This window comes from Pezoporus occidentalis, unplaced genomic scaffold, assembly GCF_034315485.1.
Source record: "Pezoporus occidentalis ecotype Australia unplaced genomic scaffold, CSIRO_AGI_Poc_V1 ctg3, whole genome shotgun sequence".
Classification (NCBI taxonomy): domain Eukaryota; kingdom Metazoa; phylum Chordata; class Aves; order Psittaciformes; family Psittacidae; genus Pezoporus; species Pezoporus occidentalis.
In genome coordinates this window covers 4,709,526-4,736,219 of record NW_026914940.1, presented here as the reverse complement: position 1 = coordinate 4,736,219, position 26,694 = coordinate 4,709,526, and the positions used below count along the sequence as shown (strand labels likewise).

The window sequence follows — 26,694 nt, the reverse complement described above, 5'->3', positions numbered from 1 at the left end:
CTTAATCCAGCTTCTCATCATCTTACATCTTGGGTGATACAACATCTTTCTCTCTGGCTTTAACCATACCACACTTCATTTTCAGCTGTGCAATTGTGAATCTCCCTACACTACCAACATCCTTTATATCTCATCCCAATTGGAAGTTTAATTCCCACTTCTCACTGTTCCATGACATAAAGCTTCCAGCACCAAAATTACAAGATGTCAGCCCCAAACTGCATTTCCCTTTCCTGGCTACAGTCCATTCATCTGGGATGTGTTCTCCCATACCCATTCACAACACAATTTTGCTGTTATCCAAATTCTTTCTCAAAAGCCTGACAATTTAAGTTGATTTAGGCTGAGATCATCGCCTCTCAGTGCTGACTATTGTAGTGCTGACTATACCTGTATGTCTCCTGTCTTATAGCATGGACCCATTAAAAGTGAAACTTCTTGTTTGGAGTTTGCTCATCATTGAGCCTGTCAGAGTCCTGATGAGCTTCTAGGGCTCTTATTCTGGATTAATCTGAGCAAATGTCCGCATCCTAGTAAATTATGTAGGCTGCCTTTATATTCACTGGAGAGGAACTGGTATTTCCAATGTGTGACTCATATCTTTCTGAAGTAGTGATATCAAATAGGTCAGATGCGTTTCACCCTCTAAGCGCTTATTTCTTATTGTGGACTGTGAAGAGATGCTAGGATGACTGCCTTATAAACAGATGAAGTTTGGTGTGATAAACCCCACTGTTAGACCCTGTAATAACGTGCTGTACATAAACTACATCAAGATTTGAAGAGAGAAATCAGGCTACTTGTAGTGAATACAATAAACCAAATTGCTTAGTCTAAATGGCGATGCAAGCAACCATAGTTGCTCTTACAAAGCATGCACTTGGGCCACCACAACAACTTTACGCAATGCTGAGGCTTGCGGAAGGGTGGCTGGAAACCTGCTGGCAGAGAAGGAGATGGTGCTGAGGGTGTTGAAAATGAGTTAGTTTGTACCCAGGCAGCCAAGAAGGCCAACAGAGAAGGCTCAGGGGTGATCTTACCACTCTCTACAACTACCTGAAAGGAGGTTGCAGTGAGGTGGGGGTCAGTCTCTTCTCCCATGTAACAAGCAATAGAACAAGAGGAGACAGCCTCAAGCTGCACCAGGAGAGGTTTAGATTGGATATTAGGAACAATTTCTTCACCGAAAGAAGGTGATCAGGCATTGGAACAGGCTGCCCAGGGCATTGGTGGAGTCACCACCCCTGGAAGCGTTCACAAACTGTGCAGATGAGGCCCTTAGCAACATGGCTTGCTGGTGGCCTTGGTATTGCTCGAGTGAAGGTTTGGACTTGATGATCTTAAAGATCATTTCCAACCTAGCTGACTCTATGATACTGTGTAGGTGAAGGTGGAATTGAGCTAACGAACTACAGAGAAAAAAGACATTTACTCAGTAATGCCACTGAGTTTGTGCTACAGCTTTCAGACTGGGTTCACCATCCACAGGCACCTGATGCATCCTGGCATCCTAAATTACATCACATGCAGGAGACCTGTCTCCTTGAAAGAACAAAAGTTTCTAAGATGGAGAGCACAAAAAAACATTTAAAAACCGTATTATGCCAGAACTAAAAGGCACAGGGCAGTGTCATTTATTCTGCCAAAACTTTCAATCTGAGGTTATTTCTCTATGTAGATATGTATCATGTGGCTACATCAGTTCAGATCAGCCATTACTCATGGGTATCTACACCTAATTCAGTTTTTAAGGACAGGTAAGAGTTCTGGCTGCTATACAGAAGCCCACAACAAAAGAAAGGAAGATTATGCTAAGGATGGATACAAAATGAATGGAAGTGCAGCAATACTTGTTATCACCCAAATAACAGGGGAGGTTCTGACATGCAGGGAAACTGAGTGATGTGTGCAACACCAGAAAAAGAAATCTCAAGCAAAATTAGGTATTGGACTAGTGTCAGAAGGTTAATCATAAATCCTTTCCTTGCCTCAAGTCAATCTGCTCTCTCTTATATATTAGCTAGCATTTATACATTGACAAAAAGAACATTCCATAAGCAAGCGGGGGGTAGAAGACCGTAGCATATATTTGTATGCATTAATTTTTGTGATCCAAGAAATTTCCAGCTGGCTGCTTCTAAACAGCATGAATTCCTTCCACAGATTTCATACATTTAATACAGAAATAAATAAATAAACTAAAGCAATTTCAAGGAGCCAAGAGATAAAAACTGCTCTGAGTAATTTCAGATGTTATTGGGTGATATTGTCTGCCCTGGTCTGCTGAAAAGGCTCAGGAAGCAGAAATAAAAACTTATTGCTATGGTATCAGAGAGAGAAGCTTAAACAAATGTTGCATGCACAAAAAAACTCCTCATTTGAATATTAGCAAAGCTTTCAAAGGCTTTAAGGGAGAGAAAAGCACTTTTTAATGCCTTTTTAATTTATTTATATTTTGCTTTTACAGCAGAGAAGGGATTTTAATCACTTGGTTTTACAGAAATTGATTTCACATAGCACTGTAAAACAAAAACCGTTTTTTGGGAAACCTGCCATAATGTCATCTGTCTGTTGAGGGAAAGTTTAACTGGAAGGCTTACAAACTGTTAAAGTTCCCCTAATGCTTTCTGAACTACATAATGTTTGAAGACAATTTTTACTCACAAAAATGGGTTAATTCCTGTATTTATGCTATTTATTCCTGCAACCACGTTCATTTGTATGAATCTTAACTCTTGGTTATTTACATGACTATTTATTTAATAACACTGATTTAATATAAATATTTATATCTTTATCCTGTATGTTAACCTTAGCTTTTATTTAGAGTCAGGATAAAAAAGATCACAGGATGCAAAGTGGGTGTGTTTGAAAGAATGAACATGAGTGCAGAATTAATATTTTCATTGAAAGAAACAACTTTTCATTTTTATTTTTTTCGCTGTTCTTTTGATGACCTTATCTATGAGATATCTTTATAGAATCATAGAATCATAGGATAGTTAGGGTTGGAAAGGACCTTAAGATCACCTAGTTTCAACCCCCCTGCCATGGGCAGGGACACCTCACACTAAACCATATCACCCAAGGCTCTGTCCAACCTGGCCTTGAACACCACCAGGGATGGAGCATTCACAACTTCCCTGGGTAACCCATTCCAGTGCCTCACCACCCTCACAGTAAAGAACTTCCTCCTTAGATCCAATCTAAACTTCCCCTGTTTAAGTTTTAACCCATTACCTCTTGTCTTGTCACCACAGTCCCTAATGAAGAGTCCCTCCCCAGCATCCCTATAGGCCCCCTTCAGATACTGGAAGGCTGCTAGGAGTTCTCCACGCAGCCTTCTCTTCTCCAAGCTGAACAGCCCCAACTTTCTCAGCCTGTCTTCATATGGGAGGTGCTCCAGTCCCCTGATCATTCTCGTGGCCCTCCTCTGGACTTGTTCCAACAGTTCCATTCCAGAAGTTTATCCATCAGAAGAGTCTCCTAGTTCTTATAGCAGCTGTCTTTGGATACATACATGCCTATATACATACAGGTGAGAATCATAGAATAATTAGGGCTGGAAAGGACCTTAAGATCATCTAGTTCCAACCCCCTGCCATGATTATTTTCTGTGAATCTGCCTTTTTGTTTTATACTTTTGGCCTCTGTAATATCATTTGGAATGAATTGCACGTTGCAATATGTGCTGGACTTTCTTTTGAATCTGCTGTTGGAAAGCTGAACATGGCACCTCTTAGTTCTTATATTGTGCAAAATATTAAATAATCATTCCCCATTTTTTATCTTCTGTGGATAATTCTCTAATATATAGACAAGATGGCAGTTCTCTAGCATAAGAAATGGATTTGCCTTGATAAACGTTGGTTCAGATGTATTATTGAAGTAATTCAGAATAAATGCTGTAGGCCAATTTAATAAAACATAATATTCCCTTTGAGATTAAACTCCTCCAAAAAAAAGAAATAATCTGTTTTATTTTTTCATTCACTGTTTTTTTTTTTCAAAATGAAGAGCTTTTGTTTGTTTTTTTTGGTTTTTGCTTTTTGGGTTTTTTTGTTTTTGTTTTTTTTTTTCTGGTGAGCAAAACTTAGTTTCTTCATTGTAGCTTTCAGCAGAATGGGAAAAGCAAAATTTAAAGACTGGGACCTGAATCTTGTTTGGAAAAAAAAACCTAGCTTGCACTATATGAAATGGTCAAACTGTAACAACAAACAAACCAAAACCCCACACATTCATCATATTCTAATGACCAGAAATTATAATATTCTGATTTTCCCTGCCAATGGCAGGTGGTTGGAACTAGGTGATCTTAAGGTCCTTTCCAAGCCTAACTATTCTAGGATTTTATGAAGCAGTAGTGGAAGTTGAAGAAATGAACTTGCTTCCTATTTAGGACAGACCATCTGAAGAAATAACTTCTTTTCCCTTCAGTCCCTTATGTATAAAATATTACTGATTTTAAAAAATATGGAAAATATAAGTAAGTCACCTAGAAATAACAATTCAGAATCAAATCCTCACACCCTTCACTGACAGCACAATTTGCATTTCACCAGGAACTTCCCCCAAGCTCTCACAGATCAGGTAACATGCAATGCACAATACTGATTTCCCTCAGTGCTCTAACTCAAAACTTTAATATGGTGTCATGGTTTAAGCCCAGAAGGCAACCCAGAACCACTCAGCCACTAGCTCACTCCCCTCCCTTTCTCCCCCAGCTCCTGGAGGGATGGGAAGGAGAATCAAAGGGATGCAACTCCCACAGGTTAAGATAAGAACAGTCCAGTAACTAAGGTATAATACAAACCACTGCTGCTGCCACCAATAATAATAATGATAAGGGAAATAACAAGGGAAGAGAATACAACCACTCAGCACCCGCTGACCGATACCCAGCCCAACCCGAGCATTATCTAGCCCTTCCAGGTAACTGTCCCCAGTTTATACAGTGGGCATGACGTGCTGTGGTATGGGATACCCCTTTGGCTAGTTTGGGTCAGGTGTCCTGTCTCTCCTTTCTCCCAGCTTCCCCTCCTCCCTGGCAGAGCATGAGACTCAGAAAGTCCTTGGTCAGAGTAATCATTACTGAGCAACAACTAAAAGCATTGGTGTTATGAGCATTGTTCCCAGGCTGAAAGTCAGAAAAACACAGCACTGCAGCAGCTACTAAGGGGGAAAATGACTGCTACTGCTGAACCGAGGACATATGGCTTTTGACAGACTACTACTAGCACGTGCACAGAGGTTACATGGATGACCCATTGTTCATTTTTGAGAATAATGTGTGGATACTGACAGATTGTGCTCCTCTACATGCTTTCCCCTTACATAAGGAGTTTCGTTAAGGTTATAATCAGTGATTGTAAAATGTTCTGAGCTCCTTGGGTAAAACTGATAAGATTTATTAATATAAAATTTGTAATGGAAACAGATATCTCTTCCTAGATCCCAAAGAGAATAGGGGGGATCTGATTTGAAATATCTCAGTGATTTTGGTTGCTGGAAAATGTTGATTCATTTGTGCTGAGCTTAATTTTAGTTGCTATAAAACTTGAAAGCAGGTAAAACAATGTAGTTGTATTTATTTAGTTTGAGGTGGGGTTATCTTCCTTTTTGATTTGGGGGTAGGAAGTGTTGAAAGTTTGACTCAGAAATAGTTAAGTTTCTCTTATGTGACTTCTTGGCTGGTAGCTTAGGAGAATGGCATATCAAAGTGGAGTTTTATCTTTGCAGATATATAGCAAACAGTAGTGAATAAAGAAAATTCAAAGGAAAAAACATCTAGTTCTTATGCAAGAGTTCTTGGAAGAAAAATTATAAACCACTATTATTTTAATAAATGTATTATGGAAGCAATAGCTCTTTACTGCATAAATATTGCATTTCTTTCTATGGATTAATTTATTTGTAAATAGGATGCGGAGAGAAGATAATTTATTAACTTCACTACCCAGAATTACATCTTTGGCAGTTTTGAATATAAACTGCCCATAAGTAGGTGCCAGCTACATTTACAATCATAAACAAAATTGACCTGCATGTTCTGCATCCAGATTCCAGGGTAGTACAGAGTGTGTGTCACAATAGATATATCAGTTGTGCTTTTGAGGAACAGGAGGATGCCTGGAAATAAAAGAATTAGGGGAGAGAAAATTGCTCAAGGATGGCCAGTTTTTGGCCTGATTCCTCAGTGCAGTGGAGCAGAGCAGAACTATGTCAGGGATGAAACCTTCATATAGTCCATGTCCCTTTGATTATGTTCCCTCTTCCCAGAGCAGAACAAGTTCGAGTCACTGAAAAATTCAGTATTTATGTCTTGGTTTCTACCAGAAAAATTTCTATTACAGTCTTTACCTATCTCAGAAGTCATCAAGATTTCTCATTTCTCATGCAGTAATTTGGATGTGGGCAATTAAGAATTTAATATTAACAACTAAAATCCTGAAAATGTACTTTGCTTTTCACTTAGACATATGTATGAAAGTGGGGAAGAGAACAGAAAGTTGAATAGCATCCAGAAAGCTGTGGCCATCAAATGAGGTGGATTACGTACAGCTCTAAAGCAAAGGAGAGCTTTATGGAAACCAGCCTGTACAGAGAGTAGCAGTTTGGTGCTGAAAACCAGCTCCTACGTTTCCAGGAAGCTTTCAGGGAAGAAAGTATAAATCGTCTGAAGTCACTGGATAAATTTCCAGTGTAAGACATGCCAACCAGATCCTATTGTCCATGCTGCTTAACAGGAAACAACATATAGGGCATTATCTTCAGTTTGGGAAACTGTGTGGCAGAAAGTATGTATTAGGGTACTTGTTTCAGAGATTATTTACAGGTTGTATTTTTACTTATAAACCATAGCATATATTAACTCCTCTTGGGAAAGAGTGGTGCAGAGGTCTATGGAATTAATGAAGCAGGTAACCATGTTTCTTGCTGCTTGATTCCTAAATAAGTCCAATATAAGAAAGGCACTGAGCTTGCAGCATACCTGAGACTTAGTACACCATGAACATATCCCTTTGGGAAAAGCAGAAAATTTCTTGAAGTCTGAACTGTGCTGAAGCAAAACAACTGATGCTGGGCTAATAATTGCTGGTTGCAGTTATAGACTGGACCACCCGTGAAGCTGGTGACAGGGAGCTAAGGCAAAATTCAGTGCCTCAGGCCAGAAACCAATACAAAACAGAAAACTGGAGCCCAAAAGCCCTAACTCAACCTTCCTCCTACAACTGCTTATGCACATGTGGCCTCTGGAGCTTAGGTAAGAGAATAAAAAAGCAGTTTGTGAAAGCCAGTGCATTCAGCAGGGGAGTAGTCTCAAGCCTGAACACTGCTCCTTTTTTCTCTTTTGACAGACTTTCCGGTATCATCTGTCACCATGGGTAAAATGAGGTTCCCAGAGTCAAGCCCTTTACTTCTCAAAGAGAACTCTCATTTCTTTGATGTTAGGAGAGACATCCCCCAGCTCCTGCTCTAGGTTCTCCTCTATTCCACCCACATTCCAAAAGTCTGAAGATACTGCTCCATGACCTGCAGCCGCCAAAAGCACTCAGTGCAGACACAACTGTCCTGCATAGCAACTATCACTGCAGGGAGCATGCATGTGGTTGGCATGCAGTGGTGTCACAAATGTGCTGCTGTACCTGGTGGAAGGGGTTGGGTGTAGGGCAAGACAAGGGTGAAGGAAGCAGTGTTTTGGGTTGAGGCAACATCTATTGCAACCACTGCATCCTACACTCCTGTTCTCCCTTATTACTGTACTTCTGCCTGGAAAACTAAGGTTTTGGAGTTGGCCTCAAGTGGTCCAGCTTCCACAGCAACTTCTGGGGTGCTCCCCATTTAGAACTCTAAATGTTAAAGCAAGAATTTTCACGTTATAGCTCAGTGTTCTGCAAGGACACCCAGCCCCTTCGCTGCTGCTCGAAGTTCCCTCTGCAGCAACATTTCAGAGGGATATAGCTGCTCAAAGAGCCAAGAGAGATGATCTGAGCCCCAAGGTGTCACAGTGCTCCTGGTCATCACACATCTATACCAAATAGGATTGTTGTAGAGATACCACAACTGGAGGTAATTTGACTGCAAGTCTGCCTCATTACCATTCTATTCAGCCTCTCACCTCCTTAGTAAATACATAAAGCCATTAGCAGCTGCCAAGAATTGGGACTGTCTTAAAAAGCTGAGGGTTATACTCTTTAGAAAAGCTGAATCGCAAAATTTCCATCCAGAATCATAGAATAGAATCATAGATTATAGAATCATAGAACAGTTCGGATTAGAAGGGACCTTCAAAGAACATCTAGTTCCAACACCCTGCAATGAGCAGGGACATCTTCAACTAGATCAGGTTGCTCAGAACTACATCCAGCCTGTCCTTGACTGTCACAGGAATGGGACATCCACCACCTCTCTGGGCAACTTGTGCCAGTATTTTACCACTCTCATTGTAAAGAATTTCTTTGTCACATCCAACCTGAATCTCCCCTTTTAGTTTAAAACAATTGCCCTTCATTGTATTGCAACAGGTCTTGCAAAAAAGTCTTTTCCCATCTTTCTTATAAGCCCCTTTTAAGTACTGAAAGGCTGCAGTAAGGGCTCCCCAGAGTCTTCTCTTCTCCAGGCTGAACAACCCCAACTCTCAGCAGCTCCTCAGAGGGGCTTCATCCCTCTGATCATTTTCGTGGCCCTTCTCTGATTCATGTCTTTCTTCTACTGAAGACACCAGAACTGCACTCAGTACTCCAAGTGGGGTCTCACCAGGGCAGTGTAGAGGGGCAGAATCACCTCTCTTAACCTGCTGGTCATGCTTCTTTTGATGCAACCCAAGATACAATTGGCTTTCTGGGTTGCGAAAGCACACTGCCAGCTCAGATCCAATATTTCATGAACCAATACCCCCAAGTCCATCTCCTCAGAGCTGCTCTCATTCCATTCAACCCCCAGCCTGTATTGATACCAGGGGTTGCCCTCTCCCAGGTGCAGAATCCTGCAAAGAATCCCAGAAACATGAATTTCACTCATTCTCAGTTTGGTCAGAGGTGAGGGTTTCAAAGTCTCAAACCTAATGTAATATTGATTATGTAAGAATTATTAACCAGCACAAACATCAATGTCAAAATGTTCTCTTGTCAAAAAACAGGAGTCAATGGAAGCACCCTGGCAAGGTTTGCTCAGCAAGAGCTATTTGCGGGTGTACATTACCCTGCAGGGAAAGGCTTGACTCAGTCTTGATATTTTCCTTACTGTTTTCACTGTTGAAATACAGGCAACAGGGAAGAACTTTGGGGTAGAATATTGAATATGCCCAGAAAGCTAACAAGATATGAAAAGCTGAGTCCACAGAGCATATATGAGCAAAAAGCTCTGCTTCAGGCAAAGTTGTTTTCCAGGATAACTTCAGGACAGCAGTGAATTTCAATTGTACGTAATATGTGACCCTTATTTTCAGGGTAGGTCTAGAACTATTCCTGTTTTACATTTAAGTGGATACATATGTGTGGAAAAAATATGTATATACATGTAAAGTATGTACTATGATGGCGCAGTTCAAGGTAGCAAACTAAACACAGTGAAATACTGCATGGATATTTTTCCCAGACAATGCAACTATCTGGTGTTTATTATTTCCATAATGTGACAGAAAAAACTTTACAGTCATTTGGGTTCTATTGTGTTACAAAAATAGAGATCTGATTGTACAATTAAACCCTTTTGTCTGTAATGCTAGTAAACTCCAAGCAGGAAGGCTTTGAGTTGTGAGAAAACCAGATTTTAGTTGGCTGGTTTTGTTTCAGAATGCTTGGAACTGGCATTCCTTTGGGACTAATGTCTTCACCCTGATTTATATTTAGAGAATGCTCAATATAAAAAGGAGCTAAATCCTCAGTATCACACTTTAAAATTATTTTACTGCCTTAAGTGATTGAGACTTTATATTGCGTTGTCAAAAACCTTCATTCCACTGCATTAAGTAAAAATATTGTATAGTTCATAAATGTCCACAATATTATATTTTAAAAGCTATAATAATCTGACTATGGAACAGTTGCTCATCAGTTAGACAAAAATATTAGGAGATTTATGCCTAATAACAGTAGCAAGTCCATTCATTAGAGGATAACAAAGCACTGAAAACAGTTATTAAACATGATAACTTGCTCTTTCATCCTTTTATATAGTAGAACAATGGGCAAATTATCTGAAGAAAATTATCTGGTTAGAAGGAGTCTGTTACAATCTAATTCACTATTTTAAAAGTCAACAGATAGCAGGGAGAGATATAGCAGTTACACCTGTACCTCAGCTGCTGAAGAAAAAGGTATGCCAGTCTGATCCATAAATATGAGTCACATCACTGTCACAATTCAGCCTCTTACAGTCTCAATTCATTCTACGGCACTGAGCGCAAACAATGCCTTTACACAAATGGAGAACTGAAGCAAAGATGTATTAAGTCAAGACACAAAACCTGAGCTAAAAAGGGCCTACAGGTTCATCTTTTCTTTCTGATGCAGTGTTCTCTGCACAATATTTGATAAACTTGAGTCTCCTGGTTATTTGGTAAACAACAAGGCCTTGCTGGAGTAAGGGAAGCACAATAATGTTGAACACTGTTTTTTGTTTCAGGACCAAAGGAGTTCCCTCCCTCTCAGCACTCTTTATCTCATGCAATGACAAGATTGACCACAAAGTAAATTGCCAGAAAGACCTTTGCTTCCCCTCACCTGCCCTAAATATTAGAGGATATTGACCTCCAGCCCTGTTTTGTTTGAAGGAATTCTGAATTAATTTCTTGTCATTATGAATCAGATAACATAAATCACACCTAGACCCCGTGGCAGCTAGAATTATACTGCTACATGGTTAATCAGATGATGCTGCAAAGCAGAAACCAGCAGAGTCTTATCCAGTCCTGACTTATGCATGCCTTCTTCTAGCCATGTTATGAATTATGTTAATGTACAGAGGCCACAGATGAGATTAGACTCCAACTGTCCTAAATGCTTTAAAAAACCAACGGGGGGGGGGGGGGGGGGGGAAGGGGGAAATGTAAATGCTCTTAGTGGTTTTTAAGCTAAAGAGGAAAAACTGCCAAAGAGAAGAAAATTTCCACTTTCCTCATGTTACAGATGGGAAACAGAGACTAATTAAAATCTCTGAACCTCTTCCCAAAGGTTTTGCTAGTTTTCAATCAGACCCTTATTGTCTTCTCAAGGGAAGTAGCCTGTGTCAGAGGCTGGCCCTAAACACCAAACTGCAGAATTCTAGCTCTGGACCAAAAATCCTTGAAATTAAATTATCCTCTTTCCTTTACCTTCTCCTATGCAGTAATACAAAGAACTCATAAGAGAAGTTTCTGCCTTTCAAGAGACATTTCTGCATCCTTTACCTGATCAGGGGCTGGTGTAATGCTACCAGTGATGCATGCACCGTGACGGATATCACTGACAGGTGGAAATAGTCAAACATGACAGGAACATGGTGGTGCAGACCTCTCCGGGGGTGGAAGTGGAGACACAGTGTACGGCTGCTGATCATGGGGATCGCTGGAACATCTCTCAGCCTGGAACACAAAGAGCACAATCTCATAGCTTGAATGTCTCAGTTCTTTTTAATCTTGGCTGAGAACAAGCTTTCACTTTTTGTATCTTGAAGATAAACAAAACTTGTTCTTGAAATCTGTTTAGGGCCCTATGTATATGAGTAAAATCACAGGGGGACAGTCTTGGCATGAAACAGAGTTTAGGTGATTTCTTTGCACCTCCTCCTGTCCTGTCCTCCTGTATATGTTGCTGAAGTCATTGGAAGCCTTTTCTGTGATTCAATGACTGAATAATATCTGGGATCACACTTTCTGCTATGTCTCAGGAAGGGATGCTGCTCCCACTTCACCTAAGATTAGGGAATCAAATGCAACTGGAAGAAATAAAACTCAGTGGGAAGACTTCTTCCTCCTAAACTATAGAGACAGCTTTGCTTCTTAATACGAGAAAAGTGCTTAGTATGTTCTTCAGCCATCTTCAGCCAGAGAATACTCTGGTGTCTCCTGAGATACACGTGCTCATGAATCACAGCCCCTGCTCACAGAGAGGTCATATTCCATTTGACTTTAACAGCAGGAGAGATAGAACAACATAACAACTTTGAAAATCTCATACTACATTACCAATTAAGCTTTAAAACAGCACTTACTGTTGTTCACTATCAGTAAAGTGCAGGTCCAACTTGAGCTGAAAATCTGCCTCACTTAATGCATCTTCCACCTACAAAAAGAGAAAGGCAAGGTTACCTTTAAGAGTCGTCTACCACAACACTGAAGGCAAAAGTAGATGGGTTTGTCTGATAAGAGCAAAGGCAGAAATATTCAGCGACAAAAGCACCCCACCACAGTAGCGGAAAGGAGCCAATGTGACAGCAAGTCAATATAATGGCTGAAGGAGTCAGGGGGAACCAGAGAAGTCAGAGGTGTTATCGGCTCTGAGGTGTCCTGTCAGGTCAAAGAAATCACTCAAAACATGAGTAATCAACATGCACAGAGTACTGCGTGTGTTGAATCCTTGCTCTTTGCACACTGAGTCAGTGGAGTATTTCTGAAGCTGTGTGCCCTCACTGAACGAGTATTTGTTTGGGTTTCCTTGTCGCCCGAATGAGGAATAGGTTTTCTTGGTCAAGAAACAGTCATGAATCTTTCTGGTTACCTCATTGTAACTAATGCAAGATTCAAAGTTTGCAGCTTAAAACGATCAGAAATGGCTAAAATAATTCTGACAAATTCTCATCTCCATCATTAGCCTTTTAACGTGTTTTTCAGCAAACTGAGGTTTTCCTACCTTCCAGTCACTCTTTCTGGCTCTTGACAGATTCATGGATGTAGTTCATCATTGATTCACATCTATCCCATTTTCTTTGCAAAATTCAACTCTTTTTTGCTGTTTTTAAAGCTTTAATTATCAGAAGTTTAATTATTCACTTTAGTTTAGAATGCTCAGAGTGTTTAAACAGAGTCAGTTCAGCTCACCAAAAACACCAAATGTATAATACGTGGTGATAAGCCAGTTCATTGGTATCTTCATCCTATAGGTCCCACCAGCAAGATTACCCTTCTTTTATTGTCAGTAAAACACTTTAATTGTATTTTCTGACACAGTACATGAAGGAAGCTGTCAGTTCCTTCACCTGAAAAGGACTACATAGGATAACACATCCTATTTTGTCACAGTTAAAACAACCATAATCAATGAAAATAAGTAAATCAGAATAGGAAAAGGATTAAGCTGACCAGCACTTCCTTCACTCCTTAGAAATGTCTTTTTTTTTTTTTTTCAGCAAAGTAGGTTTAGTAGAATAAAAAAAAGGTTTTATTTCTATCAACCTAAATGAAAATGTGAACAAAAATTGTTCATTTTATTAGAAAATTAGCTTTGGTTTGTTTTGTTTGGTTTTTGTTGTTTTGTTTTTTTTTTAATGAGAGCATAAGAATACTTTATTTTATACCAGAGTACAACCAGGGCTGGAAGGAATGCAGCTGGAGAAGTGGAGTTGTTCACTGGGAAGAGGCTATTACAAATACAACTTTTTTTACTCATTTTTTGCCACAAAAAGGTGAGGTGAGACATCCAGGTTCTGTCTTCTGACATTGGAAAAAAAACAGCAGATGCACACGGTGAGCTGACCCATCCTGAAGTACACACTGGAAAAGGATGATTGATTTCTGCTTGTGCTTGCCTCTTTCCAGTAATAACAGATAGAGCCTAGAGAAATATCTTGGTCTAGACGCATTTGAATTTTAGATGGCTTAAATTAAGCAAGAGGAATTCTACTTCTTAATAACAGAATATACCAATAATGCACTGAAGGCAATGTCAAAGGCATCTAGCCTGCTTTGACAGGTACGATTCTTAGAATATGTAACATCAACCATATTTAGCTAGGTTCTCCAAAGGTGAAATTCCATCTACAGAGTACCATTCTTCTGCTGAAGCAAGAAAATTAAGTCCAGGATCGTTTACACCTTGACAAAATTATCAAAGATGCAAAATTTAAACCCTTCTGGAGTAATACGATGTCCCTGCTCATGATGGTGGGGGGTTGGAACTAGATGATCTTAAGGTCCTTTCCAACCTAACTATTCTATGACTCTTCTAGCATGACCACAGGAAGAGATGGGATGAGAAAATTCCAGCTTCTGTTTACTGAAAATGTGCTTTCTCTTTTGCATTTGTCTCAAAACACCTGGAAGTATGTCTTTCAGAATAAAAGACTTTTTCCTTTTTAATGAGCTGTTGTCACTAAAAATCACAGTTGCTGGCAATTGCAAAGGAAATAATCATTATTGAAGCTGCGTTCTGAATTTAAATTAGGAATTCAGCTCAAGTAGAGTGCTTCAGACAAAGCAAACCTCATCCTCATCCTCCAACAGAAGGGATGAAATCTTGGGTCTGTGCCTAATACTGCTGAACACCTGCAACTGTCACTGAAATCTGAGTCTGTGTTTAAAACAAGGCCTATAGCAAGTGACACTAGCTCAAAACACCTTGAGGCAATGAGCAGATGTCTGAGACACTTAGAGATATTCAGCACTGCATGGGGTCATGTGTTAAGGTGCAAGTATAGAATTTTTTTTAATCCCATAACTGTATCATAACCAGACTGCTCAGAACAGTGCAAAACCCTACATAAAATCAAATCACAGTTCTCACTACACAGGTTACATGTTTTCCTTTGTATATTGGAGGTAATATTGAATCAAGTGAAAAGTGAACAGTTCAAAAATCACTGGACTCTTAATGAGAAATCATAATTAAATGGCTTATGCACAGGTTGAGACACAACAAAATACCACGGTTTAGACCCAGTTGGTAGCTTAGCACCATGCAGCCGTTCTCTCACCCCTCTTCCTCCAGGTAAGCTAGGGAGGAGAATCAAAAGAATCTAAACCTCACAGGTTGAGATAAGAACACTTTAATAGCTAAAATAAAGTAAAATATAGGGATAATAGAATGAATACAAATAATAATAATAGGAAACAACAAGAGAAGAAATAAAAGCTCAGAGAACCCAAGTGATGCACAATACAGTTGCTCACCACCTGCTGACCAATACTCAGACCAACCTGAGCAGTGATTGGTCCCTTTCAGGTGACTCTCTCCAGTTTCTATATGGGGCATGATGTGCTGTGGTATGGAATACCTCTTTGGCTAGTTTGGGTCAGGTGTCCTGTCTCTGCTTCCTCCCGGCTTCCCATGTCCCTCTTCACTGGCAGAGCATGAGACTGAAAAGTCCTTGATCAGGGTAAATGCTACTGAGCAACAACTAAACCATTGGTGTGTTATCAACATTGTTCTCAGACTGAAGCCAAAACACAGCTCTGCACCAGCTACCAGTGAGAAAAATAACTTCTAAAGCTGAAACCAGAACACAGAATTAGGTACAATAATTACAAGACAATAGTTAATATACAGCTTTGATACCTGCTAATAAAATAGCCTTTCCATAGCTCACACAGAAGAGGCACTCAAATTTTATCATTCCTTAAGCTCCTATATGAAATAATATTGTCCTTAAGTATCGTTTGTTTATTTTAGCACTAGTGGGACTATTACAGTGTTTTCCACAGTTATAATTTACAGGCTGTGTAATTGCCCAGAATTCTGATAGAGTATCAGGTTTACCTATTTGGTTTTTTTTCTCCTGAAGAAAAGTTTCAAATTTTAACACCAGCCAATTTAAGAAATTAGCTTGAAAATTTTCTCTGGAATATAATCAGTGTTTGGTTAAGCCAAGCAGTGTCCTCCTAGATATTCTGTGATAAGCTCTTCCTAATGTTCTACAAAGTTCTTGGACCTCTCAGCTGTTTTAACAATTAAAATCGCAACATGTGAAAAAGAAAATAAAGATCTGTGTATGTGGAAATATATTCATACTGAACAGGGAATATTATTCTGTTCTATAATATTCCATACACCCAAATGATTATAAGAGAAATTTAGAACATCTACCCTCTGGGAAATATTGCATTTCACATGCTGATCTTGTCTCCAATCAAAAATAGACCGAGTGAAGACAGCTCTGAATATAAATTTTGAAAGCTTTCTTTCTAAATAATACATGATATTTCCCCCCCCCCCAAAATCAAATGATGAAATTAATTTTGTCATTTCTCATTTGATTAATTCCTCATTGTTTGCATCTCTACCTTTTTCCTCTAGCATCATCTTGTGGAAAATAAGTTTTCAGATTCAGTGTTGTGTTCTTCATTGCTGGGGGGTGCCTACATTTCCCCTAGAGCCCCCACCTTGGACCTCATGGCTCATGCAGAAAGACTCCATACTTATCTGTGAGCACACACAGTTTTCCAGAAGGTGCTGTCAGGAGTTCTGGATGTTTTCTAAGGAGCCTCTTTCTTTTCTATAAACTGCCTCTCTTGCCAAAAGACTGCACTGAGAGAGAAACGCATTCCATTGAACACTGTTTGGAATCTGTACAGTAGAAAATATTAGTATAGGAAAAGTAAAAGTATTTTATACAAAAAAAAAGTGTATATGAAGTACTTCAGTTTCTGTTGAACTGGCCTGGAATCAATCAATTGCATCCTTTCAGTTCTGAATTCTACTTTTTTAGGATTACCTTTATATCTTTGGTTTAGCTTTCAAGAGCTGTGATTATACTGAAGTTTCCAGCATTCTTGTGATATATGTCCATAATATTTAACCATTTAGCCAGAATGTCAGGCGAAACATCTGGATGTCCAATCCCACTTAGATTTCTCTGGAAAGTACAAAATCTAATATACTGTGATATCCCAGCTTGCCTCACTCTGTCCTCTCCCTGCTACTAAATTGTCCCTGAATGGAGCCAGCAAGCAAGGAGACAGACAAGTTACTTGGTTTATTACTTGATGAAAGCGGCAGACCTCCTTCTTTAATGAGAATGAAAGCAAAAGCTTATGAAAATATATTAGACTTCTTTGTAACAGTAAAAGTTGGCTCTGCAGTATCGTTCCCTATGAATTCAAAATAATGTTGTATTTTTGGGTAGTAGAGGAAAAGGCATCTAATAAATCAGAAAGTTTTAAAACACCATTTATATTCTGAAAGTTGTGCTCAGTGCCACTTCTAGGAAGATAGTAGAGGGTTTTTTCCATTTAATGCCAGACAAAAAGAGATGTATTTCCATATTTAATATTATTGAGGGTTATGCAAGAAGAGGGAAAAAGAAGAAGGGGAAAAAAAAACCAAAACAACTAGTAACATATAATCTAATGCGGGCATTCACACTGAGTTTTTTGGTTTGGTGTTTTTTTTGTGTACTGAGCCTGTGTCAGCAATGTGTCTCAGCAGCAAAACTACCGTAGCACCATAAGCATACTGCTTCCTTGTTATAATAATTGATAATTCCAGCTCTGACAGCAAAAACTACATAGAATCATAGAATCAAGCATATGAAGCATATGAAGTCAATATTTCCATTACTCAGTGTGACTTCCTTATTCATCATAACTTCCATTTGCAGAAAAAGCAGCAAATAAATCCTCCACCCTCAACCAAATAAAAACCCAAAACATCACCATAGCGCACAGTTGGCACAAAAGGGACATAAATCTGTTGTGTATCAAATAAATTAAAAAGTTATAAACAGAGATAATATTTAAAACACTAAAAAGCTGCAAGCATTCTGCCAGTGCCACATTGCAAGGATTGTATAGATTAGGTGTCAGAGATGCAAAACCATCTCTGAACAATAGTTGTGGATGTAAAAGTTTTCTTCTGATCATGGCACCTGATGGAGTGGCACACTTCAGTCTCTCCTATATTTATGTAACATCTGTAAAGTTGTGGAGGACAAGACATCAAAGCAGATAAAACAGGCCTGGGAGCATCAGGCAGAGGTGAATTGTGGTAGTCTGCTCAACATGCAAGTAGTTTTACAGACCTTTAGTTTTTATGTTTGATTTTTTAGTGTCTTCAACACTCATGCAGAACCAACAGAATTGTTTATCCTTTTACTCTACAAGCTTGAAAACCCAAAGCAACTTCATCGTACAAAGATGATGGAGTTCTGTCTGTGTAAAACCATTCTTTAAATACAAAACTGGGGAGCTGTCCTTTTCCAAGGGACCTCCTATAAAAAGACAAATGTGATGTATACAGCACATCAGGAGTCAGAATGAGTTTTGATGAGAGGAATCTTGTGGGATTTTTGGTTTTCTTTTTCTCATTTTGTGAAGTGCACAACTGTCCTGAATATTAAGGCAAAAGTCATCAGAAATCATCCCTGCTCAACACAGCAGAAACTGCTGTAATTTGAGGGGAGGGACATTTAATCAGAGATGTTCCACTGAGAAAGGACAAAATTAATATTCAGTTAAGCATGTTGGAACAGTTTCCTAACAAATAATGAGAAACTTGCATTTAGTAATTTTTCATTTAAAGAGTAAGCACAAAGAAAACGATTCTAGGGAGGAATAAATTGAGGACAAACAAACAAAACCTCCAAAAAACCCAAACAAAAGCTCAAACCAAAATACGAAGAGAAAAGCGGGTGGAAAAGGTAAGCATGTGAAAGAAGCCTGATATAAGTTCTCTAGCTGTTTTAAATTAGATCTATATATAACCTAATTATGTACATATATATATATGGGTTGAAATAGGACAAAACAGAAATTCAAATCTCTTCATGGTCAAATGCAAAGTTACAAAAGGAAGAACAAGTAAGCATCTCTGTCCCCGAGGTCCACACACAGCTTCTGATTCACACTGGCTGCATAACTTATAGGACCTATTTTTGATGGATTGCTGATTTTACAAATCCAACTCATGTCATGTGTCTCTCACTGTCACCAAGTACCAATGACATCTATTTTGTACCAGTCCTTGTGCTGGCAAAGCACAGCAATGACACCTTGGACCAGGCCTTAATGCCATTCTACTATGACACTTTTTCCCCTAAGAGTCCAGTGAAACAGTACTCTCCATAATCTAAGATTACTCCTCTCTTGTACCTCCTGGGAACAGAAGTTATCACTGGAAGATATTAGTTTCACATCAGTAAGAGGAAGCCAATGGTACCCAACAAGATGGGTGATTCAAATCATGTACCCACCCTTGTGTGTGTGCTCATGTGGGCTGAAGGAGTGAATGCCCCATGAGGAGAAGTATCTCAGTATGAACCCATTCTAGCTGAGACAGGATGGGAAGCAAAGGGGTTGTACATGGACTATAAGGAAGGTAAGCTCCAGTAACTCTGCCATGCACTTCTGCAATCAAGAGCACTAAGGAGAAGGATGAGACCTCTGGTGGAAAGGGACTCTGGAGCTTGGTCACAGTATTGTCATTGCTGTAACAAAAAACAGTCACAAGAAGAGAAGAGAAGAAGATAGCAGTAATGGATGGGAGAAGCAGAAGCTGGTCTTAGGAAGATGCAGAATCTTCCTGGTTTTCTCAGGTGAGGCTGATCTACAGATATGTAGAATGAGTGATCTAGTGTATACAAAAGACAAACTATGGTTGATACACTTGAGTTTATGGCACACTGATTTACCAGTGTATGTCAACATCTTATTCCACTGGAAAGCTCAAATGTTGACAACATTTCATAACATACACATTGCAGAGGGTCAATCTGACCTAATGAAGATGTTTATAACAATAACATTTACAAACAAACAAATCACCCCAGGCACCTTTGTCAGCATAGGCAATGATGGGTACCAGACAGTCAATCTTCTAATGCAGATGCTGGTATTTGGTCAGATAAATCATCCCTTTACCTCCACCAGCCATATTGGTGAGACCTTTGTCAGTACACGGACCCCATAACAGCTTCTCAAATGGAAGCTGTCATATCTCAAATGAAGATATGTGTGCAAGGGACACCTAAAGTTGCATAAAAGGAATCCCAGCCCTCCTGGTTTTTATGTGCATCCCAAGACAACTCACCCTTTCGCCATCCAGAAGCAAGTGCACTCTGAAGTTCATTGATTCATTAAGAACGATCTCTTCATTTCTGTACAAAATCTGAAATATTCTGCTGTAAACGGTGTTTTCATGAACGCAGGCTGAGCAAAGGCTGGAATCACCTGCACAAAACACAGACAGATTCCTGGTGGGATCTCTGCAGGGAGTTTATTTTTATTCACATGTTTTCATTTCAGGATTATCTAGGCCAGTTGTGTTAGCACTTGTAATTAAACACTTGCATTCTCAATAATTAATAGTAATGGAACAGATTGTAATTGTGGGTTGCAGGTTTCCAAACTTGGTACTTAAATAAAATACATGTTAAACTGTAGGCAGTTTGTATTTCACAATGAGAATAGCTGACCCTCTGACAGCACTTACCCTATTAACTTCATTTCTAATGAAAACTAAAGCATTAAATGTTTTCTACCGATGAGGACTGTGGGTGTTCATTTGTGAAATTTCATCTTTTATCTGTCATGAAGGCAGTTTTCTTCATGTCTCTGGTGCTCCCAGAAGTTACTATGTAGGAGGGAGGACAATAGGCAATAGCAGTTATTGAATGTAGAGCCTGGAAGTGCAGAGGCATCTTCAGTTAAAATGGAAAAAGGAAACGGAAAAAGGAAACAGAAAAAGGAAAAAGTACTCATTTTTAGACGACACCAAAATTCCTGTGTAATCCTCCAGGCCCTTGACCTATGTGAGAGTTGGCAGTTTGGTCCATACAATTGGGATTAATTTGGGGAACTCAAGAACCAAACTCCTAAGCTTCTCTACACTGAATTCAAGCAGCCGATAGCTTCATCTGTATGATGCATCATGCATCATCACATCACAAATGAACTTCATATAAGCTCAGGTGGGATTTGTCCTTCCTAACTTTTAGGTGCCTCTAATGTATGTATTTTATTTTGGTAACATTGGAGCCTATGGAACTTAAGATATCATTCATCTGACAAAATACTTTAGATTGAGGCAAATTTTTGCTTGAAGTCCACTGCTTAAGTAATTTGCCTTTGAGTGACAGGAAAACAGTGTGACTTGCTTAGCTGTACAAACCCACACTGGAGGCAACAACATTTACTACAGTGAATTACTTCCAGAGGAGCCTGGAAGGAATTTCATGACATTAGTCAAGATGTCTACGTGACTATTTAATGAACCACTGGTCACCAGAGTTAGGTGCTTTCAAGTTGTGTCTTTGCTGTTAACCAGAATCCACTGCTAATTCTACTTCCATAGGCCCTGAGTAACAACTTCTGGCAAAATCTACTCAGCTAGTTTTGTTCCTTTCCAGCATTCAGTGCGTTAGGAACCTGAGCTTTTGAAATATGGTCCTTTAGCAAATGGTATTCTGGAACATTCCTGTCAAGGAGTGCCAAAAAATGGTGTACCAGTATCAATCCTTCAAAAGGAGACAGGTCTGTGATCACCATCAAGAAGCCAGAAGGCACTTTTACAAAGAACAGTTTTTCAGAAGATACTTCTGGGAATTTGAGGCTTTGAAGAATTGTTTTGAGTCCACGAGCTGTGGTAAGATAAATGTCCAGGTCAGAAAGTCTTAGGGACTGAAAGTTTGTCAAAGAATTTCAAATCAGGACAGGTCTATTCTGCTGCCACAAGGGTACTGCTTTGCTTTTCCATGCAGAAATCATAGACCCATGGAATCAACTAGGTAGAAAAAGACCTTAAATATCACGAAGTCCAACCGTTACTGAAGCACTGCCAAGTCCTTCACTAAACCGTGTCACTAAGGGCCTCATCTACACAGTTTGTGAACACTTCCAGGGACAGTGATCCCATCACTGCCCTGGGCAGCCTGTTCCAGTGCCTGAGCACCCTCTCAGTGAAGAGATCTTTCCTAATATCCAATCTAAACCTCCCTTGGCACAGCTTGAGGCCATTTCCTCTTGTCCTACCACTCAGAAGTCAGTGAGTCAAGGCTGAGAGAGGACTAAAGATTTCCCAAGGTAAAGTTTAGTTAGGGAAAAGAAATTACATATATAAGAGAAGAGTAAAGACTTAAAAAAACGAGAACTGAAGGCCCTTGTAGACAAGTGAATGGATTTTGTCATTACAATGATTAGTTTCTGTGGCGCCAGTTTGCTGGAACAGGAATCATACAGACAAAGAGAAGTACCTTCTCATAAAAAAAAAAGAAAAAAAATCATATGGAGCAGGAGGACAGGTTGATTAAATACCAATAAACCCGCTAAGACCTGAGCTAATTAATTAGCAGGACCATAGTACTGTCATTCAGATGACACTCAAGTCATTTTGTTATTACTGACTTTTACCAAGGACACCCAGGAACAGCCTAGAGTGTTTCACCCTGCTTTTGTCTTCCCATCACATATCTTGCATAATAGTTATGCATAAGTCCAGGCAGCCTAGATAAATACACACTTATTTCCTTGTGTTACACCAGCTAGACTCGAATGTTTCAGCCTGATTAGCTCTTCAAAAGCATGCAGTTGTATTTATTTTAATTTAAAGCTCATCATATTAGAGACACTGCAAAAATCATATTAGAAGCATAACATATTCTTATGCCTAGCTGGCAGACAAAGGAAGCTTTGTGTTATTTGATTTAGATATTGATATACTGATATTCTTCTAGGACGGAAAGTTTAATGTCATTTTCTTTTCAAACACGCTCCTGCATAGACCACTCCTGGTCGGTAATTGCCTTAGGAGTTAGATTTGCAAGGTGACATAGAGCCCTCTTTCTTGTGTGGAAAGTCAAAGTCAAAGACATGCTACAGTGATCAGGGTTGTCTCAAAACAGTGCAAGTGAATATGACACTACAGGTCAAAAAATTGCTGTTTTAAGCAGAGATCTAGCTTTGCAGAAATCTGTCAGAGAACTACAGCATCTCCTTAAACACAACCAGTTCCTGCTTGTTTCAATGACCACAGCCTGCTTTTTTCCTCTTAAATATGACATAAGACTGTGACAGGAGTTATCTCACAGGCAGCATGAAGATGTCCTAGTAATGCTAATAGCAGTGCAGGAATCCTGCTTCTCAAAGCAAAGGGCAAGGATAGCAATTCCATAGCTATTGCCCTTCAGGAAGTAGCACTCACTGATGTCTTATGCGCTTTAAGATATAGACAGGGACCAGGCTGTTTGACTGTACTCCTACCACTAGCAAGAAGTGGTACCTGCACCAAACATACTCTTCCTCAGTCTACTCCATGAAAACATCATTTTCCCAGTAACTTTTACGAACTTCCCCTTGTTGCTGCCTTTTGACCCTCATGTCTTCCTAAACCCTGAGACTTGTCTGCTAAGGGACAGTGGCAATAAGGCTGGGATTTGCCATGGCTGACATTGTTCAGAGAGGGTTGCTGGCAGGAAACATAGCAGATGTACCCCCATGTTCACTCAAGCACCTCTGTCCTCCAGCACAAAGCACAGGAGTGTGTGAGAGAGAAGCCTGAATCTATAAGCTTTCCCAAATCTCTCTCCAGCATAACCTCAGTAACAGAAACAGCTCTGAGCTGTGCACTGCTCAGCAATAACATGCAGTTCAAGGAAGAGAGATATAATTTGTGGAAACTGCTGGGAGCCCTCACTCCCTGGTGAGGGCTGGAGTTAAGACTCTATTGACCTGCATGTAGCTCCTTATTCTACACTTTCAAAGGTTTGTACTTTGGTGAACCCATCAAGGAAAGTCTAATTTTGTGGTAATGAGCTTTTGCTCACTCTATTTCTTTCTTAAGAGATTTACTTGTGACACTTGCAGTGTTCCTTAAGCTGGAAGGAATCTTATTTTCCTGTCTCCTCTTCCTAAGTGGCTATTCCTAAGGCCATTTACTCCTTATCTTCTTTTGGTTGAATAGGTCTTCAAATTATCTGAAAAGTGAAAGAGCTCTCAGGGCTGTCAGAACCATCACAAGCATGAACAGGACAGTCCTGCCTCACAGCCATTCATTTAAGAGAATGAGAAAAGCCTGTTGATGAGTCTCTCTCTTTCTATTCTTTCCACAAGAAGTATACCGCCATCCCACGACCACCCCTATAGATCCTTTCACAGACTGTTGAGTAATGACATTTTACAAAAAGGAAGGGAAAAAGAAGGCTCTTTGTAGTTGTGTCCACTTTTATACAAACAGTATAGGCTACCTGTACAGATCAGTCAGTATATCATGTCCTGCTTCCCCACCATCTCTATATCCAATACACAAAGCTCACCCAGATACACTCCAAGCTACCTAATTTTCCAACCTGGAGGTTTTTATAGATGGAGATTTCTAAATGTTATTTCCACACATCATAGAGAAATTATTCATCTCTTTAAAAAAAATCAGAAAGAGGGTGTACAATGAGAGCTGGGGTAGGAAAATAGAAACTAGCAGACAAAGGGTAAGAAAATCTGGTTTAACATCTTCAAGAAAAAGCCCTGGAACATGAAGAACATCACCAGAAACCATATGTCCTACAGAGACATGTGACATCTGGTCAAACTCACTTAGCCATAGCTTTGCTGTTGATAGTAGGTATAATTAGATAACGTTGGTAATGGAATCAACTTGAGTTGACAAATGAGCTACTCTATTTGCACTTTGAATAGGTGTGATATGCCATAATTGCTTGCTCTCCTGCAAGGACCCACTGGTACATCAACTGAAACTATTGCTTGGCCAGACTCTCAGCATTCCTCAGCTATAGCAAAGTTTTCCTGATTTTCATTCATTTGAAAATGAATGAATTAGTGTTATTCCTCCCAGCAGCACACTCACACACACTTCTGTTCTGAGAGGAAGACATTTGTAGGGAAAAGTAAAATAAGATGTTGATAATATTCTGCAGGTCAGAACTGTTTCATCAACCTTTCTAAGATCCTAATACACACACCGGATAGATTAGTACTCCTTCTCCCAAACTACTGGCCAGTTATCCCAATTGTCCTCTCTAGATGTTCCACTTCCTTCATTTTTCAACTCTGAACTTTTATAGCATCCTTCTTCTGCTTTCACTGTGCCTAAATTATCTCCCTTCTTCCCTTTACATTTCCTTTACTTGAACCATCCCTCACTAACTTTTTTTTTTTCTTAACCTCTATGAGAACTTTCTGAGAAGTTTCATAGTTGTTTTATGTTAACAACATTTCTACAGGGCAAACAAACAGCAAACTCTTCTTGGCAGAATCAACTGGCAATGATACACACATATCTCAGCCTCTGATTCCTGTCAAGGAGAGACCTTGACATAGCAACGTCTTGGTGTAGCTGAGACTTGATGATGAATGATTTCCCCAAAGCCACCTAAGTCATATGAGCCCTTGCTGTTTGCAAAGCAATAAGATTGGCTGGTTTTTATGGCCTCTGCAATCTGTTTGGCATACAAGTGATTATCATGATCCTATCTCAACAGCTAGATTCTTTTCATGACTGCATTTTAGATTGCGCTTCCTTCTGACGTCTATAGCTGCCAAAGGAAACTGGAATAAATGTTCACTAACAAACCTTTTCAAGGATGGTGGACATTCCATTCTGAGACCCAGATTTTCCCAAGAATACTGGTATAATCTGACCTTTGGGAAATGCTGGAGGTTTGTTTCTATTTTTTTTTTTTTCTGGGGCTTTAAAAAGCATAAATGCTTAATCACACAGCCTCAGAACTCTTGCATGAGGTAATGTTCCTACGATAGGAGGGTGCCTTCAAAGCTATGAGTGAAAGGCAGAGGGTGCTTTCAAAGCATCAATATGGTTTAGAGAGTTTCTGAAGAAAAAACAACAGTTAGAAAGGCAGAGATGCTCAGGTATAGCACTACAGAAACCACGCATAGCGAGTATGAACACTATTACTTCACTTTGCACTACTTTTTTAACTCTTCTTCCAACAGATACCAGAAGCATGAAGTAGTATGGGAATTAGGTGCTTGGTTTGTTTCAAAACTGAGTACCTTGTAAGAATAACTTTAAATAATGTTATTTTTCCTTACACAACAAGAGGCCTAAATGAAACATGAAAAACTGTGTTCTCCAGCTGGTTGAAACCAGCAAGTTTTCTATTCAAATTTTCTCTCAAACTTGTAGGATTTGACTAAAACTTTGCTGATAATTACAGTGGAAAACTTCACACCTATACCTCTTTGTTACCTCTGCTTTTAGTATATTTCAACTTCTGGGCCTGACAGATAGGATTTACCCTACCTCTGTCCTCCATTCAATAGCCCAGAGAACTAAGATTAATAGTTACCACTTCTTCATATAAGAAAGGAAGAAGTAAGACAGCTCAGTCCTGGCACTTTGCTGCTGAAGAGATTACATCGTTTTCTATTCCCCATGCAAGGCAGAGAACAAAGAAAGTAATTTATTTTTTTTTTCTAAATATGAAATTACACCTCCAGGGAATATGCCCTTTCAGAAAGATGACTTCAGGTTTACATCCTGCTTTCTCCAGAATTATCACTCTACAGTTAATTGAGCATTGTCTGAGAGGTCTAAAATGAATAGGGAGTGATTATACAGTCAGGGAAAAATTCATATGGAAAACAGATCTAACTTCAGATCTAGTTGCTTTAATGCCTTTACGACTATAGCACTGGAAAGAAGATAATTACTCAATTACTGGCAAATTCTTGACTCTCTCCTGCTGTCTGAATAAAAGCAGCACTATTATGCCATTGTTCAGATAAATGGAAAAGTAAGTTTCTGTTAAATTTGCTTTAATGAAAGTGATGCTCTTCAATAACACATAAGATACTGCAGTTGTAAACAAAGCTTC

At 39.4% G+C, this 26,694-nt stretch overlaps 1 protein-coding gene across 2 annotated transcripts in view; it reads right to left on the bottom strand.

Moving 5' to 3' along the window:
* The window catches only part of FAM135B (family with sequence similarity 135 member B), a 192,723-nt gene that overhangs the window by 52,140 nt on the left and 113,889 nt on the right, over positions 1-26,694 (bottom strand). For both annotated transcript variants that reach the window (XR_009966306.1, XM_062626976.1), the window contains exons 4-6: positions 19,938-20,077; positions 12,193-12,263; positions 11,390-11,563 (exon numbers count right to left, since the gene is read on the bottom strand). Coding sequence is in view for 1 of the 2 variants with exons in the window: in XM_062626976.1 (XP_062482960.1) it covers positions 11,390-11,563; positions 12,193-12,263; positions 19,938-20,077 (385 nt within the window). In the remaining variant the exon portion in view is untranslated. The remainder of the gene's footprint in view (positions 1-11,389; positions 11,564-12,192; positions 12,264-19,937; positions 20,078-26,694) is intronic.